Here is a 17,466-nt window from a genome sequence, read left to right on the forward strand (position 1 = left end):
AACAGCCTGAAAACAACCCCAAAACAGCCTGAAAATGGCCTGAAAATGGCCTAGAATATGGCTCAAAAACAGCCTGAAAATGGCTCAAAAATGGCTGGAAAACAACCCCAAAACAACCTGAAAATGGCCCTCACAATGGCCCAGAAAATGGCTCAAAAGACAGTGTGAAAATGGCCCAAAAAAGGCTGGAAAGCAACCCAAAAAACAGCCTGAAAATGGCCAGAAAATGGCCCAGAAAACAGCTTGGAAATGGCCCCAAAATTGGCCAAAAAACGGCCTGGAAAACAGCCCAAAACAGCCTGAAAATGGGTGAAAAAATGGCCTGAAAATGGCCCGAAAATGGCTGAAAAAACAGCCAGAAAATGGCCCAAGAAAAACCCCAAATATGGCTGGAAAACAGCCTGGAGAGTGGCCTGAAAATGCCCAGAAAATGGCCCGAAAAATACCCCGAAAATGGCTGGAAAACAGCCCGGAGAGTGGCCTGAAAACAGCCTGAAAAACGGCCTAAAAATGGCCCAGAAAACAGTCCAAAAACGGCCAGAAAATGGCCTGTTTTTTTGCCGTTTTGGGCCATTTTTGGGGGCCATTTTCAGGCCATTTTCCAGCACCCTGGTGCCCACAAGGACCAGCTGGCTAGCACGCATGCGTGCCGGAAACCAGAAGAGCAGGTGGCGACGGAGTGCATGCCCACAGAGAGGGCTCTGCGTGCCACCTCTGGCATGTGTGCCATAGATTCGCCATCATGGCCCTATACCTTATCAGAGAAATGGTTGTCCAATCTCTTCTTAAAAACTTCCAGTGTTGGAGCATTTACAACTTCCAGAGGCAAGTTGTTCCACTGATTCATTGTTCTCACCCTCAGGAAATTTCTTTTCAGTTCTAGGTTGCTTCTCTCCTTGATTAGTTTCCATCCATTTCTTTTCGTCCTGCCTTCAGGTGCTTTGTAGATAATAGGTTGACCTCCTCCTCTCTGTGGCAGCCCCTAAAGATATTGGAATTACCATAGTTTCCATCGCAACTCGGTGCAGTTGTAAAGTGAGTCACCCCATGACCGGATTGAATTTTACAACTTTTTTTTTTTTTTACTGTGGTTGTGTCTTGAATCACATGGCCATTAAACAAATCCAACTTCCCCAATTGAAGTTTTTTTTTTTTGTCAGAAACTGGCTGGAAAGGCCCCAAATGGTGATCATGTGACCGCAAAATGCTGCAGCCCGTCATAAATGCGAGCTGGTTGCCAAGCGTCCAAATTGCAATCATGTGACCTTTAGGGATAGTGCAATGGTTGTAAGCATGAAAAGAGGTCATAAATCACTTTTCCTGAAGCTGTTAAAACTTTAAACCAGGGGTGTTAAACTGAAGGCCAGATCCGGCCCATGGGGTACTTAGATCTGGCCTGTGGGGCCACCCTGGAAACCGCGAAGGACTGGCCCACAGTGCTTCTGCCAGCAAAAATGGGGCTTAGGAGGGCTGCACACAGCCCTCCCAAGCTCAGTTTTCCCTGGCGGAGGATTGCAGGAGGCCGTGGCAGCCAAAAACAGAACTCAGTAGCCCGTTTTTGCTGGCAGAGCACTCAGGCCACCAGAGGCGCCCCCAACACAAGTGATGGTTATGCCCACCTTGGCCACCCCCCCCCCGGAGGTCAAACACAACCCTGATGTGGCCCTCAATGAAATCGAGTTGGATGCCCCTCCTTTGAACCATTCTTAAACAGTGGTACATTGCGGACTCTGTATAAGCAACAGCGCCTCCTGGTGCACGTTGCGAGCATAGCTTTTAATAAGAGTTATACAGGTAGTCATTGACTTACAACCGTTCACTTAGTGACCCTTCAAAGTTACTACGGCACTGAAAAAAGTGACACTTACGACCTTTGTAGCATCCCCACGATCATGTGATCAAAATCAAGGCGCTTGGCAACTGGCTCATATTTACGACCGTTTGCCGTCTCCCGAGGTTGTGTGTTCATCTTTTGCAACTTTTCGACAAGCAAAATCAACGGGGGAAGCCCGAATCCCTTAACCACCGTGTTACTAATTTAAGAACTGCAGCGATTCACTTAGCAACGGTGACAAAAAAAGGTTGTCAAATCTCTTCTTTAAAAAAACCCTGTCAAGCGCCTGGGAAATCAGCAGATTCAGGCAGTTCAAATGAGTATAAAGATTTATCGCAAGCTTAAGCTTTCTACAAGAATGTGGCCAACTAGCAGTCAAGGGAAATGCACGGGAGATAAGATAAGAAAGGCATTCAGTGTGAGCTGGACTTAGATCTCTTGTGGGTGCGCAGGGACTCGTGGCTTATGACTTGTTTGACCCCTCCCTCTGACTCCTACAAAACCTCCAGTGATGGCGCACCCACAATTTCTGAAGGCAATTCGTAAGTCCTCGAATGGTGACCATTCATTCAGCAATTTCTTTAAAAATATGACCTACGGCCCAGTGGTGGGTTTCAACATTTTTTACTACCGGTTCTGTGGGTGTGGCTTGGTGGGTGTGGCTTGGCTTGGTGGGCGTCGCAGGGGAAGGATACTGTAAAATCTCCATTCCCACCTCACTCCAGGGGAAGGATACTGCAAAATCCCCATTTCCTCCCAATCAGCTGGGAGGAAACTTGGGGGGCAGAGAATAGATGGGGGCGGGACCAGTAGTGAAATCTAAAATTTGTTACTACCGGTTCTGTGGATGTGGCTTGGTGGGGGGGTAATGTGACTCTGTGAGCGTAGCCAATTTTTTTTTTTTTTTACTTTTAAAACCATTTTTTCTACAACCTCTTTGTGAAGAGGTTGTAAAAGAATGCTTTGAAAAGGCTCTGACGATTGCAGCTGACTTGCCTGATCGGCAGAGGCTTTTTTTCTTTTAAATGCCTCTGACGATCCAAGCTGAGTTGCCTGATCGGCAGAGGCTTTTTTTCTTTTAAATGCCTCTGACGATCCAAGCTGAGTTGCCTGATCGGCAGAGGCTTTTTTTCTTTTAAAAGCCTTTGACAATCCCAGTTGAGCCGCACAATCATCAGAGTTTTTTTTTTTTTAACTTTTAAAAGGATTTTTTTGGCCAAAGAGGTTGTAGACAAAATGCTTTTAAAAGTTAAAAAAAAGCCTCTGATGATTGTGCGGCTCAGCTGGGCATGGGGGGGGGTGGGGCAGAGATGTTTGCTACCGGTTCTCCGAACCACTGGCCTCCATTGCTACTGGATCGGGCGATCTGGTGTGAACTGGGAGCAATTCACCCCTGGGCGGGACCAATCAGATGTGTTATTTACCGGTTCTACGAACTACTCAGAATTTCCGCTACCAGTTCTCCAGAACTGGTTAGAACCTGCTGAAACCCACGTTTGCTACAGCCTGTCCTTGAATTTATGAAGATTGCAGAGTCCTTCCCAGTTATGTGATCAAAATTCGAGTGCTTGGCAACTAGCATATATTATGTTGCAGCATCCGGGGGTCACATTTGCAACCTTCCCAGGGGGCTTCCTACAAGCAAAGTCAATGAGGAAAGACAGGTTTGCTTAAAGAGCTCATGATTCACTTAACAATTGTGGCAAAAAAAAGTTCGTAAAACTGAGCATAACTCAATGATTGCATTGCTTAGCAACCGAAGTTCCAGTCCCAATTTGTGCTTGTAAGTCAAGGACTATCTGTGTTTTAGAATAGTGATCCACAACCTTTCTGGCTTTGTGGACCGGGGGTGGGGGTGGGGAAAGGAAAGAGAATAGTTACGTGCGCGAAGCTCCATTTGCTCAATTGGTGGGCTCATATGCACGCCGCTCGCACAACTGGAGTTTCGCATGCACATTTTCCTGCTGTTCACACAAGTAGAGCTTCTGCGTGCGTACTCACTCACCCTTTCTGCGGTCCAGTTCCGAATGGGCCATGGCCCGGGAGTTGGAGATCCCTGTTTCAGAACACTGATTTTCAAATTTTAATTTAATCTGCCTGCTTGGTTGCAGTAAGAGAGAACTGTAAAGGAACAAATATGGATGAAGCCGAACGATGTTTTTGGCTCAGCAAATTGGATTCAGCCTGCATGAGGTGATGATAATAAACCTTTCCCAGGTTTATTACCATACCTAATACATTCGTTGCACAAAGTGAGTTTTGATAGAAGACGTCTCGTTATTTTCTTGGTTTTATGTTTTGTGTTTTTTTCTGGCTGGGTATCTCTCTGGCCTTGTCTGACCTCTGAAAGATTTTTTTCAAAAAATGTCTGATCAGCCTCTTACCCGTTTCCAGGAAGCTCTTAACAGGCCTATATGTGCTTTTTAAAGGTTTTTTCTTCTTCTGAGAATAGCAGAATAACAGCATTGGAAGGGACCGTGGAGGTCTTCTAGTCCAACCCTCTGCTCAGGCAGGAAACTGTATACCATTTCAGACAAATTTATTTATTTATTTATTTATTTATTGTTCGATTTATATGCCGCCCTTCTCCGGAGACTCAGGGCGGCTTACAATGCTTTTAAGCAATAGCCTTCATACTTTTGTATATACCTGCTTAGTAGGGCTTTCGCCCCCCCCTAAGTGGTGTTCTTTTTTATACAAAGTCAGCTTATTGCCCCCACAAACCGGGTCCTCATTTTACCTACCTCGGAAGGATGGAAGGCTGAGTCAACCTTGAGCCTGGTGAGATTTGAACTCGCAGTAATTGCAGGCAGCCGGTGCTACTTAACAGCACTTTAGTCTGCTGCGCCACCAAGGCCCTTATCTTATCTCTTATCCAAATGTCCAATCTCTTTTTAAATACTTCCAGTGTTGGAGCATTTACAACTTCTGGAGGCAAGTTGTTCCACTGATTAATTGTTCTAACAGTCATGAAATTTCTCCTTAGTTCTAGGTTGCTTCTCTCCTTGATCAGTTTCCACCCGTGGTTTCTTGTCCTGCCTTCAGGTGCTTTGGAGAATAGTTTGACTCCCTCTTCTTTGTGGTAGCCCCTTAGATATCGGAACACTGCTGTCATGTCAATCCTAGTCCTTCTTTTAATTAAACTAGACATACTCAATTCCTGCAACTGTTCTTCGTATGTTTTATCCTCCAGTCCCCTAATCATCTTTGATGCTCTTCTCTGCACTCTTTTTAGAATCTCAACATCTTTTTATAGTGTGATGACCAAAACTGGATGCAGTATTCCAAGTGTGGCCTTACCAAGGCATTATAAAGTGGTATTAACACTTCACGTGATCTTGATTCTATCCCTCTGTTAATGTAGCCTAGAACTGTGTTGGCTTTTTTGGCAGCTGTTGCACACTGCTGGCTCATGATTGTCCACTAGGACTTCAAGAGCCCTCTCACAGTTACTGCTATTGAGCAAGGTACCACATATACTATACCTGTGCATTTGGTTTTTCTTGCTTAAATGTAGAACAGGAAGACTTGCTGCTATTGGGCTCAGCCGAAAGGCAAAGAGAATCTGAAGGCACAATTAAGGTCTCCTGTTTGCAATGTTAAGCTGAATCCGATTAACCTTCTCATTAAGTAAAACTATGTAATGGCACTCTCAGGTATGCGGTTGCCCTCGCATCAATGGCATTGTTAGCTGGCAACTAAGCTGTGTTTGACACACAATGGCTTAAAGTGTTGAGCTGAGAATCGAAAAGGGGAAAGGAATGAATTAATTCAACACAGGCTGCGAATCCCGGGATTCATTGTCGGAATGGAAGGGAATAAAATTATCTTCTGCTTTATAAGAGGTGAAGTAAATGTAGGCAGGAGCTGACAAAAAAAAAAGGGGGGGGGGAAATGCACAAAGCTACTTTCTATTGCCAGCAAAGCAACCCAGCATTCATTTCAGAACATGCCACCCACACCCAGTGCAGTGCCAACCTCTCTGCATTGATCGAGCACTTAAGAACTGATGCCTCAGTGCCCTTTAACTCATGAAGTTTTGTTTTCCAGCAAGTGGATGTTTGGAGAAACGGGTATTTAGGAAAACCATTTTTGGCTCAGGAAGTCCCTCTCCTTTTGCAATATTGAGCCCCTTTGGGGTTTAGAAGGAAATTAACGTGAAGTATTCGATCAAACCGAAACCACCTGAAGTATTAATACTGCTTTATAAAGCCTTAGCAAGGCCACACCTGGAATGCAGCCTACAGTTTTGGATCACCACATTACAAAAAAGAGGTTGAGGCTTTGGAGAAAGTGCAGAGAATAGCAACCAAAATGATCAAAGAAGATTAAAACATGAAGAACGGTTGCAGGATTTGGCTTTGGCTGCTTGAGAAAAGAAGGACTAGGGATGATGACATGATAGCAGTGTTCCAGTATTTCAGGGGCTGCCACAAAGAAGAGGGAGTCAACTTATTCTCCAAAGCACCAGAGGGCAGGACAAGAAACAATGGATGGAAACTAACCAAGAAGAGAAGCAATCTGAAATTAAGGAGAATATTCCTAACAGTGAGGACAATTAGCCAGCGGAACTGCTTGCCTCCAGAAGTTGTGGGTGCTTTATCACTGGAGGTTTTTGAGACGAGACTGGACAGCCACTTGTCTGAAATGGTATAGGGCCTCCTGCTTGAGCAGGGGGTTGGACTAGATGACCTCCAAGGTCCTTTCCAGCTCTATTCTGAGTGATTGAACTCCACTGTGAAAACGGATTCCTGAGTTTTGCTCCTATTTCAGTGACTAACAACCAGGGTCTAAAAAGCTCCTGTGATCAGAAATTCACCTTGGTCCAGAGAAGTTAGCTTGCACAGATTGTCCTCAACATATGACCACAATTGTGCCTGAAATATCTGTTGTGAAGCGAGACAGTTGTTAAGTGAGTTTTTGCCCCGTTTTATAAGGGACTAGAAGACCTTCAAGGTTCCTTCCAACTCTGTTATTCTGTTAGGACCTTTCTTGCCATGGTTTTTAAGCGAATCAATGCAGTTGTTAAGTTAGTAACACGGTTGTTAAGTAAAACTTGGTTTCCCCATTGATGGTGATTGTCAGAAGGTCGCAAAAGGTGATCACATGACCCCGGGACACTACAACCCTCATAAATACACGCCAGTTACCCAGAATCTGATATTTGATCACATGACCATGGGATCCACGGGGATGCTGCAACTGTCGTTGGGTGACAAAAACGGTCAAAAGTCTCTTTTTCCAGTGCTGTTGCAATGTCAAACGGTCACTAAGTGAATGGTTGTAAGTCGAGGACTACCGGTAATTAAGGGGCCAGTGCACGAATATATTCATGGGGGCTGACAATTGCACACTGAATAACCATGAATCGGAGTCTTGATTTGGTTTGATTATTTTCAGTCATTTATGTCTTATTATTTTGGGGCCTTCAAGTCAGTCTTCTCCTGCCGGCTGCCTGGATTAGTCCTTCCTGTTTTATTGGTAAAGTTTTTCAGAAGTGGTTCACCATTGTGGTACTTTGCTCAGTAGTAATAACTGTGAGAGGGATCTTGGAGTCCTAGTGGACAACCATTTAGATATGAGTCAGCAGTGTGCAGCAGCTGCCAAAAAAGCCAACACAGTTCTAGGCTGCATTAACAGAGGGATAAAATAAAGATCACGTGAAGTGTTAATACCACTTCATAATCCCTTGGTAAGGCCACACTTGGAATACTGCATCCAGTTTTGGTCACCACGGTGTAAAAAAGATGTTGAGCCTCTAGAAAGAGTGCAGAGAAGAGCAACAAAGATGATTAGGGAACTTGAGGCTGAAACATTTGAAGAACGGTTGCAGGAACTGGGTATGTCTAGTTTAATGAAAAGAAGGACCAGGGGAGACATGAGAGCAGTGTTCCAATATCTCAGGGGCTGCCACAAAGAAGAGGGAGTCAAACTATTCTCCAAAGCTCCTGAGGGTAGAACAAGAAGCAATGAGCGGAAATTAATCAAGGAGAGAAGCAATTTAGAACTAAGGAGAAATTTCCTGACAATTAGAACAATTAAATCAGTGGAACAACTTGCCTGCAGAAGTTGTGAATGCTCCAACACTGGAGGTTTTTAAGAAGATGTTGGATAACCATTTGTCTGAAGTGGTGTAGGGTTTCCTGCCTAAGCAGGGGGTTGGACTAGAAGACCTCCAAGGTCCCTTCCAACTCTGTTATTCTATTCTATTGCCTCCTTCCGAGGGCTGAGAGAAAATGACTGGCCTAAGATCACCCAGTTGCCTTTATCCCTAATATTGCATGCAGTTTTGGTCACCCTAAGGTGGGACAAGAGGCTCACCGTCTCTTAACCGTGACAATCAAATTGGCTCTCGTATTTATTAAGGAAGTGCTAATAGGCTGAAATGAAATGAGGTTCCTGGGAGATCAAACTCCCTGAGAGAAAGAGGTTGCATAACTGCATTTGTACTGGAGTAATTCTGTGTCCTCTCTGCCCTGTCTGCATCTGAATTATTTATTTAATGATTCCCTTATGCAGAGAGGAAAACCACAGGCCTGTATCACCGCACCGTATGCCAACGGGAAGAGCTTTGTCCTTTTCAGAGCTCGGAAAGCCTGCCTCAGGCAGGTAGTCCTCGACTTAGGACCACAATTTTGAGCCCTGAAATTTCTGTTGCTAAGTGAGAGGTCTGATAAGTGAGTGCTGCCCCATTTTATGACCTTTCATGCCACAGTTGTTTAAGTGAATCGCTGCAGCTGTTAAATTAACAACTCACTTAACAAATGTCTCGCTTAGCAACAGAAGTTTGGGGCTCCATTGTGGTCATAAATCGAGGACTACCTGTACTTACAAAAACTGCAGTGTCCCTGGGTCATGTGATTGCCATTTGTGACCTTTTCAGTGGGCTCCTGACAAGCAAACTCAATGCGGGAAGCCAGATACGCTTAATGACCACATGATTCATTTAACAACTACAGTGATTTGCTTAACAATTATAAAACCAGACACGACTCGCTTAACAACCACCTTGCTTAGCAATGGAAATTCTGATCCCAATTGTGGTCTTAAGGACTATAAGAAAGTCCCAAATTAATACAGGTAGTCCTCGACCTACGACCACAATTGAGCCCAAAATTTCCATTGCTAACTGAGACATTTGTTAAGTGAGTCATATCGTCACCACTACCGGCTCGGGAGAACCGGGCCGAACCGGGAGGAACCCACCACTGCCAGCAACTGCTTCCTGTTGGGGCCCTAAGAAGCCCGGGCGGGCAGGCAAGGAGTGGGTGGGAGGGGAGGGGCAAGTAGAGGCCGGCGAGGCATCCCTCCACATGAGTGACATTGAGTTGGCCATGCCCACCCAGTCACATGACCACCTACCAACGCCCACCCAGCCGGTCATTAGGCAGATCATATTAGTGGTCCGCGGAATTTTGGGACCTCTGCTCCAAAGCATCTGCAGGCAAAACAGGAAGCAATGGATGGAAACTAATCAAAGAGAGAAGCAATCTAGAAGTAAGGACCAGTCAATCAATCAACCAATGGAATAGCTTGCCTTCTGAAGTTGTAGGTGCTCCATCACTGGAAGAGATTGGACAGCCATTTGCCTGAAATGTTATAAGATCTTCTGCCTGAGCAGGGGGTTGGAGTAGAGGACCTCTAAGGTACCAATAACCTACCTCACAGCTCTGTAATTGTGTTTCCAGTGGTTTAAAGTGGATTAGAAGCTGGGTCACCCAAACCAGTTCTTTCAGTATCACCCTATATTTAAATACAACCATTTGTCTGAAATAATACAAGTAGTCCTCAACTTATGACCACAATTGAGCCCAAAATTTCTGTTGTTAAGGGAAACGTTTGGGTTTTGCCCCACTTTACGACTTTTCTTGCCACGTTTGTTAAGTGAATCGCCACAACTGGTAAGTTAGTAACCCGGTTGTTAAGTGAACCTGTCTTCCCCGTTGATTTTGCTGGCCAAAAGGTTGCAAAAGGGGATCGCAGGACCTTGGGACACAGTGACGGTCATAAGTATGAGTCAGTTGCCAAGCGTCTGAATATTGATCACGGGATCATGGGGACGCTACTGTAGGAAGTTAGCACCCACCCCTTTCCTGGAGGAATGAAATATTTTAGGAAATATTAAAAAGGCAGAATATTATATTTCCTGGATGAGAAATGGAGAAACATGTTTTAAAGACAAAGCAGCTTCCTACCTCCCCCCCCCTTTGTTAATGTGTCAGAGGCAGAAACTCAATCCTTTTGTCAAAGGACCATCATCTGCAACACAATAGGACCCATCTAGGACAGAAACTCACCACATGGCACCTGGGAAGATTACATCAGCTGGCAAGGCTAGCTAAGACCCCCACCCCCTGGGAGTCTGACAACCAATCAGGATACTCTTTCGGGGCCCCAGGAAGTTCAAAGCCAGGGAGAGCATAAAAACCCGGGGACTCGCTGTATCTCGCCCCTTTTTCTGTTCAGGAACTCAAACCATGTGATCCTGTCCACCATTAAACCATCTTTCCAAGCAGTCTCCATGTTTCCAGTGTCTTTTTCCCCACTTGGAGCTGAACCCAGAAGGATATTTCTTCCAACACTACAAAGGCCATAATTGTGAAACAACAGTCATAAGTCCCTTTTTTTCAAAGTTGCCGTTGTAACTTTGAACAGTCACTAACTGAACTGTTGTAAGTCGAGGGTCTTCTGCCTGAGGAGGGGTTTTATTAGAATATCTCCAAGGTCCTTGTTGTCTTTCTTATTCTGTAAATCAAGATGGCAGCAATCAAATCTCTGATTCGGTTTTTCCTGTGTAGGAAAAGACATAGGAAAGGATAAGGAATTGAATCACATAATTGGGAATGCTGTGTTGACCAGAGGTGGGTTTCAGCAGGTTCTGACCAGTTCTGGAGAACCGGTAGCGGAAATCTTGAGTAGTTCGGAGAACCGGTAGTAAAAATTCTGACTGGCCCTGCCCCCATCTATTCTCTGCCTCCGGAATCCCAGCTGATCAGGAGGAAATGGGGATTTTGCAGTATCCTTCCCCTGGAGTGGAGAGGGAATGGAGATTTTACAGTATCCTTTCCCTGCCACGCCCACCAAGCCACACCCACAGAACCGGTAGTAAAAATTTTTGAAAACCACCACTAGTGTTGCCCCCCCCCAAACACAGCTGAGTGAAGAAGCCATGTACCCCTGTTTCTTTGCACTGGCCTGCTTAATTGATGTTGCACGCATGTGTGGACCGCGCGCATGAGCGAATTGCCGTGTTTTGTGACGCTACACGCATGTGCGGATGCGTGCTCATATTTCCGGTGCTGGGCGAACCGGTGAAGCCTACCTCTGGTTGTAGGGCTTTAAAGACCGAGAAAGAATGCTGTATTGGGGCCAGGCTGTGTAAAAGTGTGGGCCTTTATCACAATTGAGCAATTGTCTTCTGGATTGCCATCAAAGGGCAGTGAGTGATGCATGGTGCCGGCGGTAACTGGTTGTGGCAGAAGGGAGAAATACTGATTTACAGGAAGGCCGAAAGACTGAACAGTATTCTGTTTTATTAATTGGAGTAAAATGAAAGCAGGCTTCTGAGTTCCTGCTCAGCCAAATTGGAGGTCCTTGACCTTTTCAAACTTCACCCAGGAGTTGTAGCCAGAGGTGGTATCCAGCCAGGCAAATCAGTAGTGGCGACCTGCGGATGGGCACTACCCGCCCCGCCCCGCCCCGCCACAATCCCGTCCTATATCGCTGTGGTTTTGATGCCACACACATGCGCAGATGACGCGCATGAGCGAATTGCCATGTTTTGTGACGCTACGCGCATGTGCGGATGCGTGCTCACATTTCCGGTGCTGGGCGAACCGGTGAAGCCCACCTCTGGTTGTAGGGCTGTAAAGCACTGTGAAGCGGTATATAAGTCTAGTACTATTGCTATAAATTTTATTGATTTTGTGCGGCGTGTGGCATCTACGAAGGTCATACAATCACTGGTATACAAATTTAGTTTAAAAGAAGCGTCATATATATGTGGACAATACAATACAGGAAATAATATATTCAATTAAGAGTAATAAAATCACCATAATATTGAGCCATAGAATTGCAATGGGTTAGAGGTCGTAATTCGATATCTAAGGAAGCTAATCAACTGCTTCTGGTGTGGCGGCAGTGAGATCATCCCAGGTGGTTTGAAATATGCATAAATAAAAAGATATTAATCTACCTTTCCAACTCAGGTGCTATTTTGGCCAGGGGCACACTCAGGGGTGGGCTGCTGGGGGTTCGCAGGGGTTCGGGAGAACCTCTAGCTAAGATTCTGTGCAGTTCGGAGAACCCTCAAATCCCACTCCTGGCTGGCCCCGCCCACGCCACTCCTCCCAGAGTCCCCATGTGGCCCGTTTTGGATGCAGGTAAGTGAGGGCGCAGAAGAAGGCTTGGGGAGGGCGAAAAACGGGTCTTCCAGCCTCCAGAGGGCCTCTGGAGCCTGGGGAGGCCATTTTCACCCTCCCAGAGGCTCAAGGAAAGCCTCTAGAGCTGGGGGAGGGCAAAAATGCCTCCCTCCCCCGCTGTGGTGCAGGAGGCTGACATGGCCACGCCCATCCAGCAACCGGGCAGAGAACCCCTTGCTAAATTTTTTGAAGCCCACCTCTGGGCACACTCGGCTAGGAACCTTATCATGATTTATGGCTAACAGCACCGGAACCGAGTCCATTCATCTGGCTGATGGTCATCTTTTCTTTCTTTTCATCTTTTTAAGTCTCAGAGTCTTGTCTAAAGAGCTGGGTCTTCACATCGTGTGTCTAAAATAGGATAATTTAAGCCTGGCGATTTGTCTCTCAAGTGAGAATTCTAGGTTGATTTATTTGATGAGCCATCGGTTTGTTTTCTTGGCCGGCTACAGTAGAACAGGATACTTTATTTGGCCAAGTGTGATTGGACACGCAAGGAATTTGTCTCCGGTGCATAAGCTTTCAATGTAGTACATACAAACAACACAGTGATATAATCATAAGATACCAATAGGAGAAGGTAGTCGGAAAGATAAGAAGGATAATAGCAATACGTCTGTAGAGATTCTCAGTCATCCAGGTCATGGTTGTCCTTTTTTCAGGAGGCAACTGGACTTTCTGGTTTTTCCTTTTGAAGACATTTCGCTTCTCATCCAAGAAGCTCCTTCAGCTCTGACAGGATAGTGGGGAATGGAAGGATTGTCTGCAAGGAATATTAAATCCTTCCATTCCCCAATATCCTGTCAGAGCTGAAGGAGTTTCTTGGATGAGAAGCGAAACGTCTTCAAAAGGAAAAACAAGGAAATCCAGTTGCCTCCTGAAAAAAGCACCTTTACAATAATAGCAATCAGGGTGGATTTGATTTAAATCGAGTTGATTTAAATCACAATTTAAATCATGATTTAAATCACTAGTAAAAAGACTTGATTTAAATCAACTCCATTTAAATCATAATTTTTAAAGAGCAGCTGTCATCTCTGCTACTCCTTTCACCCACTGTTGACTCACGGATAGTCCCAGTGTTGCACAATATACAGCCTCATGCTACATAACTAAGCTCCATTTCATGCTGAATAAACTAAATTATTTATGTATCTTAAATAGAAAACTATCTTACAATAGATTTTTACCCCAAAAGTTTTTTATTAAAATAAATTTGATAAAAATAAAAAAAATCCAATTTAAATTAAAAAAATCCGATTTAAATAAAAAAAATCTGATTTTTTTGATTTTTTTTAAAAAAACCATTGATTTTTATCCACCCTGATAGCAATGCAGGCCTACTAAATGGGTAAATATCCTTAGACATAAATCAGTGCTGTAGGAATTAGTTGTTCAGCAGAGTGACGGCACAAGGGGAAAAAAACCCGTCTCCGGCACAAGGGGAAAAAAACCCGTCTCCGTGTCTAATTGTTTTGGCATGCGGCATCCTGAGGGAAGGACTTGAAACAATTTTTGTCCAGGATGTGAGAGGGTATATACTGTAGATACTTTTTCAGCCTTTTTTCTCAGGAGTCTTCTGCAACAAGGAAGAAGGCAGGGCCAAAGCACTTCCAAAAAATCTTGCCAAGAAAATTGGGCAGTTTGGGTATGTCAAGAATCAGCCAAAAAAGCCAACACAGTTCTAGGCTGCATAAACAGAGGGATAGACTCAAGATCTCGTGCAGTGTTAATACCACTTTATAATGCCTTGGTAAGGCCACACTTGGAATACTGCATCCAGTTTTGGTCGCCACGATGTAAAAAAGATGTTGAGACTCTAGAAAGAGTGCAGAGAAGAGCAACAAAGATGATTAGGGAACTGGAGGCTAAAACATATGAAGAACGGTTGCGGGAACTGGGTATGTCTAGTTTAATGAAAGGAAGGACTAGAGGGAGACATGAGAGCAGTGTTCCAATATCTCAGGGGTTTCCACAAAGAAGAGGGAGTCAAACTATTCTTCAAAGCACCTGAGGGCAGGACAAGAAGCAATGGGTGGAAACTAATCAAGGAGAGAAGCAACCTAGAACTAAGGAGACATTACTGATAGTTAGAACAATTAATCAGTGGAACAACTTGCCTCCAGAAGTTGTGAATGCTCCAATACCGGAAGTTTTTAAGAAGAGATTAGATAACCATTTGTCTGAAGTGGTATAGGGTTTCCTGCCTAGGCAGGGGGTTGGACTAGAAGACCTCCAAGGTCCCTTCCAACTCTGTTATTGTTAAAAAAAAGACTGATTTAAAGGGAAGCGTAGGTGCATAGTATCGACTGAAGAAAGATAAACCACAACCACAAGTATTTCAGCTCATTGGTACCATGGAGAAGCTGCCTTTCAGCCATCTTGGATTGTGCGTTTTAGTGGGATGAGGGACACCCGTGTATTACATTAAGGGACCGTCTCCTCTCAAGCCAAGGCTGGGACATTGGTGTTTCAGCTCAATGTCTTTTGTTGTTGTTGACACTTTTATGCTTCATTTGCTCTCCAGAAATCAATTTGCTATGTTCAGACTGGAAGGGAAATAGTTTATGTAACCAAAATCACACCACATGCCTCCCAACTCAGAAATAATTCAATAGGGCTTCCTGGACCATGTGATTAACAGAGTCCATGCTAAGAAACCTACCAGAACAACTAGACACAAGGACAGTTTTTTCCCTGAATGCCATCACCCTACTTAACAACTAATTCCCACAACACTGTCAAATAATTCACTAAGACTGTACTACTTATTATTCTTCTCTTCCTTCCTAGTATCTATCTCTTCCCACTTATAACTATAACCATGTTGCTTGTATCTTTCAATTTATATTGGTTTTATTTGTTTCCTAGTACAATTTGATAAGTTTATTAGTAACCTTGACTATGACTAAGTGTTGTATCTTTTTATTCTTGATGAATGTATTTTATTCTTCTTATGTACACTGAGAGCTTATGCACCAAAGACAAAATTCCTTGTGTGTCCAATCACACTTGGCCAATAAAGAATTCTGTTCTGTTCTGTTCTGTTCTGTTCTGTTCTGTTCTGTTCATACAACAATTGTGCAATTAAAACAGATTAGCTACCTTATCATTCATATGTTGATCGCTTCTTAAAAAATAAGGATGTTTGGCTACAAAGTAATGTTCTCATTTTTCAACCCTAACCCTAACCCCAATCTCCTCAGAATAAAATATTCTACAGAATATTATTGCTAACATTATGAGCCGAGGTGGCGCAGTGGTTAGAATGCAGTACTGCAGGCTACTTCTGCTGACTGCCTGCAATTTGGCAGTTCGAATCTCACCAGGCTCAAGGTTGACTCAGCCTTCCATCCTTCTGAGGTCGGTAAAAGGGGGACCCAGATTGTTGGGGGCAATATGCTGGCTCTGTAAACCGCTTAGAGAGGGCTGTAAAAAGCACTGTAAAGCGGTATATAAGTCTAAGTGCTATTGCTATAATAACTGCAGTGATTCACTTAGCAAGTGTGGCAGGAAAGGTCGTAAAATGGAGCAAAATTCACTTAACAACAGTCTTGCTTAGCAACAGAAAGTTTGGGTTCAATTGTAAGTCGAGGACTAACCTGTGTTCTTGGTCACCCGGCTCTTTCCTGACCTGATCTATCTTGAAGGGCTGATATCAAACCCCATATAGGAGAAATCGGTGTTAATGCCACATTCTTGTTTTACGCAGGCAAACTTTTTTCTAGTGGGCATTTCAGACTTATGAGAGAACCAGAAAGACTGAACATCCATTTCTCTGCAGTTGTTCAGTGTGACAGAATTAGGTCTTTTTGTTTCTGGACCGTTGGTCTGTCAGAAAGCAACACGGGGCGGTTGGTGTCACGTTGCATTTCTCCTGACAAACTTTGAGGCTTGTTCCACCCCGATTAGATCTTGCTTTGGCAAAATAACCTAAACCGAGAAGAAAATGTGGGCTGAGCTAACCTTGGTACAGCTATCTGTCTCGGTTGCTGTTTTTAATCTGTATTTTGAACGCCGGAGCGGTGTAGCAGATTGCAAGCCGGCTGCGTAGTCTGCTGCTCATGTTGGGGAGTTGGGTTTTTAAAATATCTATTTTGAATGGGTACATTTGTGTTTTGGATGCAGGCAGGGAAACCGAGTGTTGATAGAACGGGAATAAATATAACCACATGGCTTTTCACCAAGTTTTCACCGGGTTTTCCTTTGCCGAGAGCTTTTTCCGCGCTAACGTGTAATTTTTGGTGGTTTCTTTTATCTTTACTCCTTTCTCTCTTTTTCCTCTCCCCCCCCACACCTTTAGGACTTCCTGATTCCGCCCCACACACTTCTCCCCCACCTTACAACACCCCTTTGCAACCTCCCCCTCCGCCTTCCCAGGATGCCCCCATCCCGGGATACAGCGATTCCTCTGCTACGGTTGTGCATTCGGGAACAGCCACTTTGCCCCGGCTTGGAGGGGCTGCTACTCTCCCCAGGCCTCCCCCCACGTCAGCCACCCTCCCGCGCCCGCCCCGCCACCATTCTGCCACCCTCCCCCGCCTCCCCCCTGACCCCTACATGCAGGAAACTCAATTCAACGGAGCTGCCCAGGGCTACGTAGTCCAGACGCATCCGCCTGTCGGGACCCTTCCCATCGGAGGCTACATGCACCCAGGGTATCCGGTTCAGCTGCAGCCTTGTACGGCGTATGTGCCGGTCTACCCTGTAGGGACGGTGAGTATTTATGCTCAGTTGGGTAACCGGAGAAGTTCTTGGGGTTGTATTAGTTTGGGACTTTCTTATAGGTAGTCCTTGATTTACAATAGTTCATTTAGTTACAACGGCACTGAAAAAAGTGACTTATGCCCATTTTTCATACTTATGATGTTTGCATCATCCCTATGATGAGCATCATCATCTTCATTTAACAACCCCATAAATCCCTTGCGGGGTGGAGTCTGGACAACTGAATGGAGCTAGCAGAGTGTTTTTTAATGGCCGGATGCCCTTCCTGTTGCCAATGTGGAATTTTGTTCAGTAGACATAACCTCATTGTGTCCAGAGAGAGAAATATCTGCCTCTACCTAGGATCGAACTCACAGCCTCCTGACTGTGAGGCGAGAGCTCCACCTTTAGGCCACTGCACCACTCATCATCCCTGTGATCATATGATCAGAATTCAGATGCTTGGCAACTGGTTTGTACTTATGACCGTTGCTGTGTCTC

General features: G+C 44.8%; 1 protein-coding gene across 1 annotated transcript in view; it reads left to right on the forward strand.

Annotated features, from left to right (window-relative positions):
* Positions 1-17,466, forward strand: part of PRRT1 (proline rich transmembrane protein 1) — a 43,130-nt gene that overhangs the window by 14,037 nt on the left and 11,627 nt on the right. The window contains exon 2 of the mRNA XM_034421463.3: positions 16,562-16,974. Within this exon, the coding sequence (XP_034277354.1) occupies positions 16,562-16,974 (413 nt within the window). The remainder of the gene's footprint in view (positions 1-16,561; positions 16,975-17,466) is intronic.

This window comes from Pantherophis guttatus, chromosome 2 (genome assembly GCF_059756535.1).
Source record: "Pantherophis guttatus breed Tessera chromosome 2, ASM5975653v1, whole genome shotgun sequence".
Classification (NCBI taxonomy): domain Eukaryota; kingdom Metazoa; phylum Chordata; class Lepidosauria; order Squamata; family Colubridae; genus Pantherophis; species Pantherophis guttatus.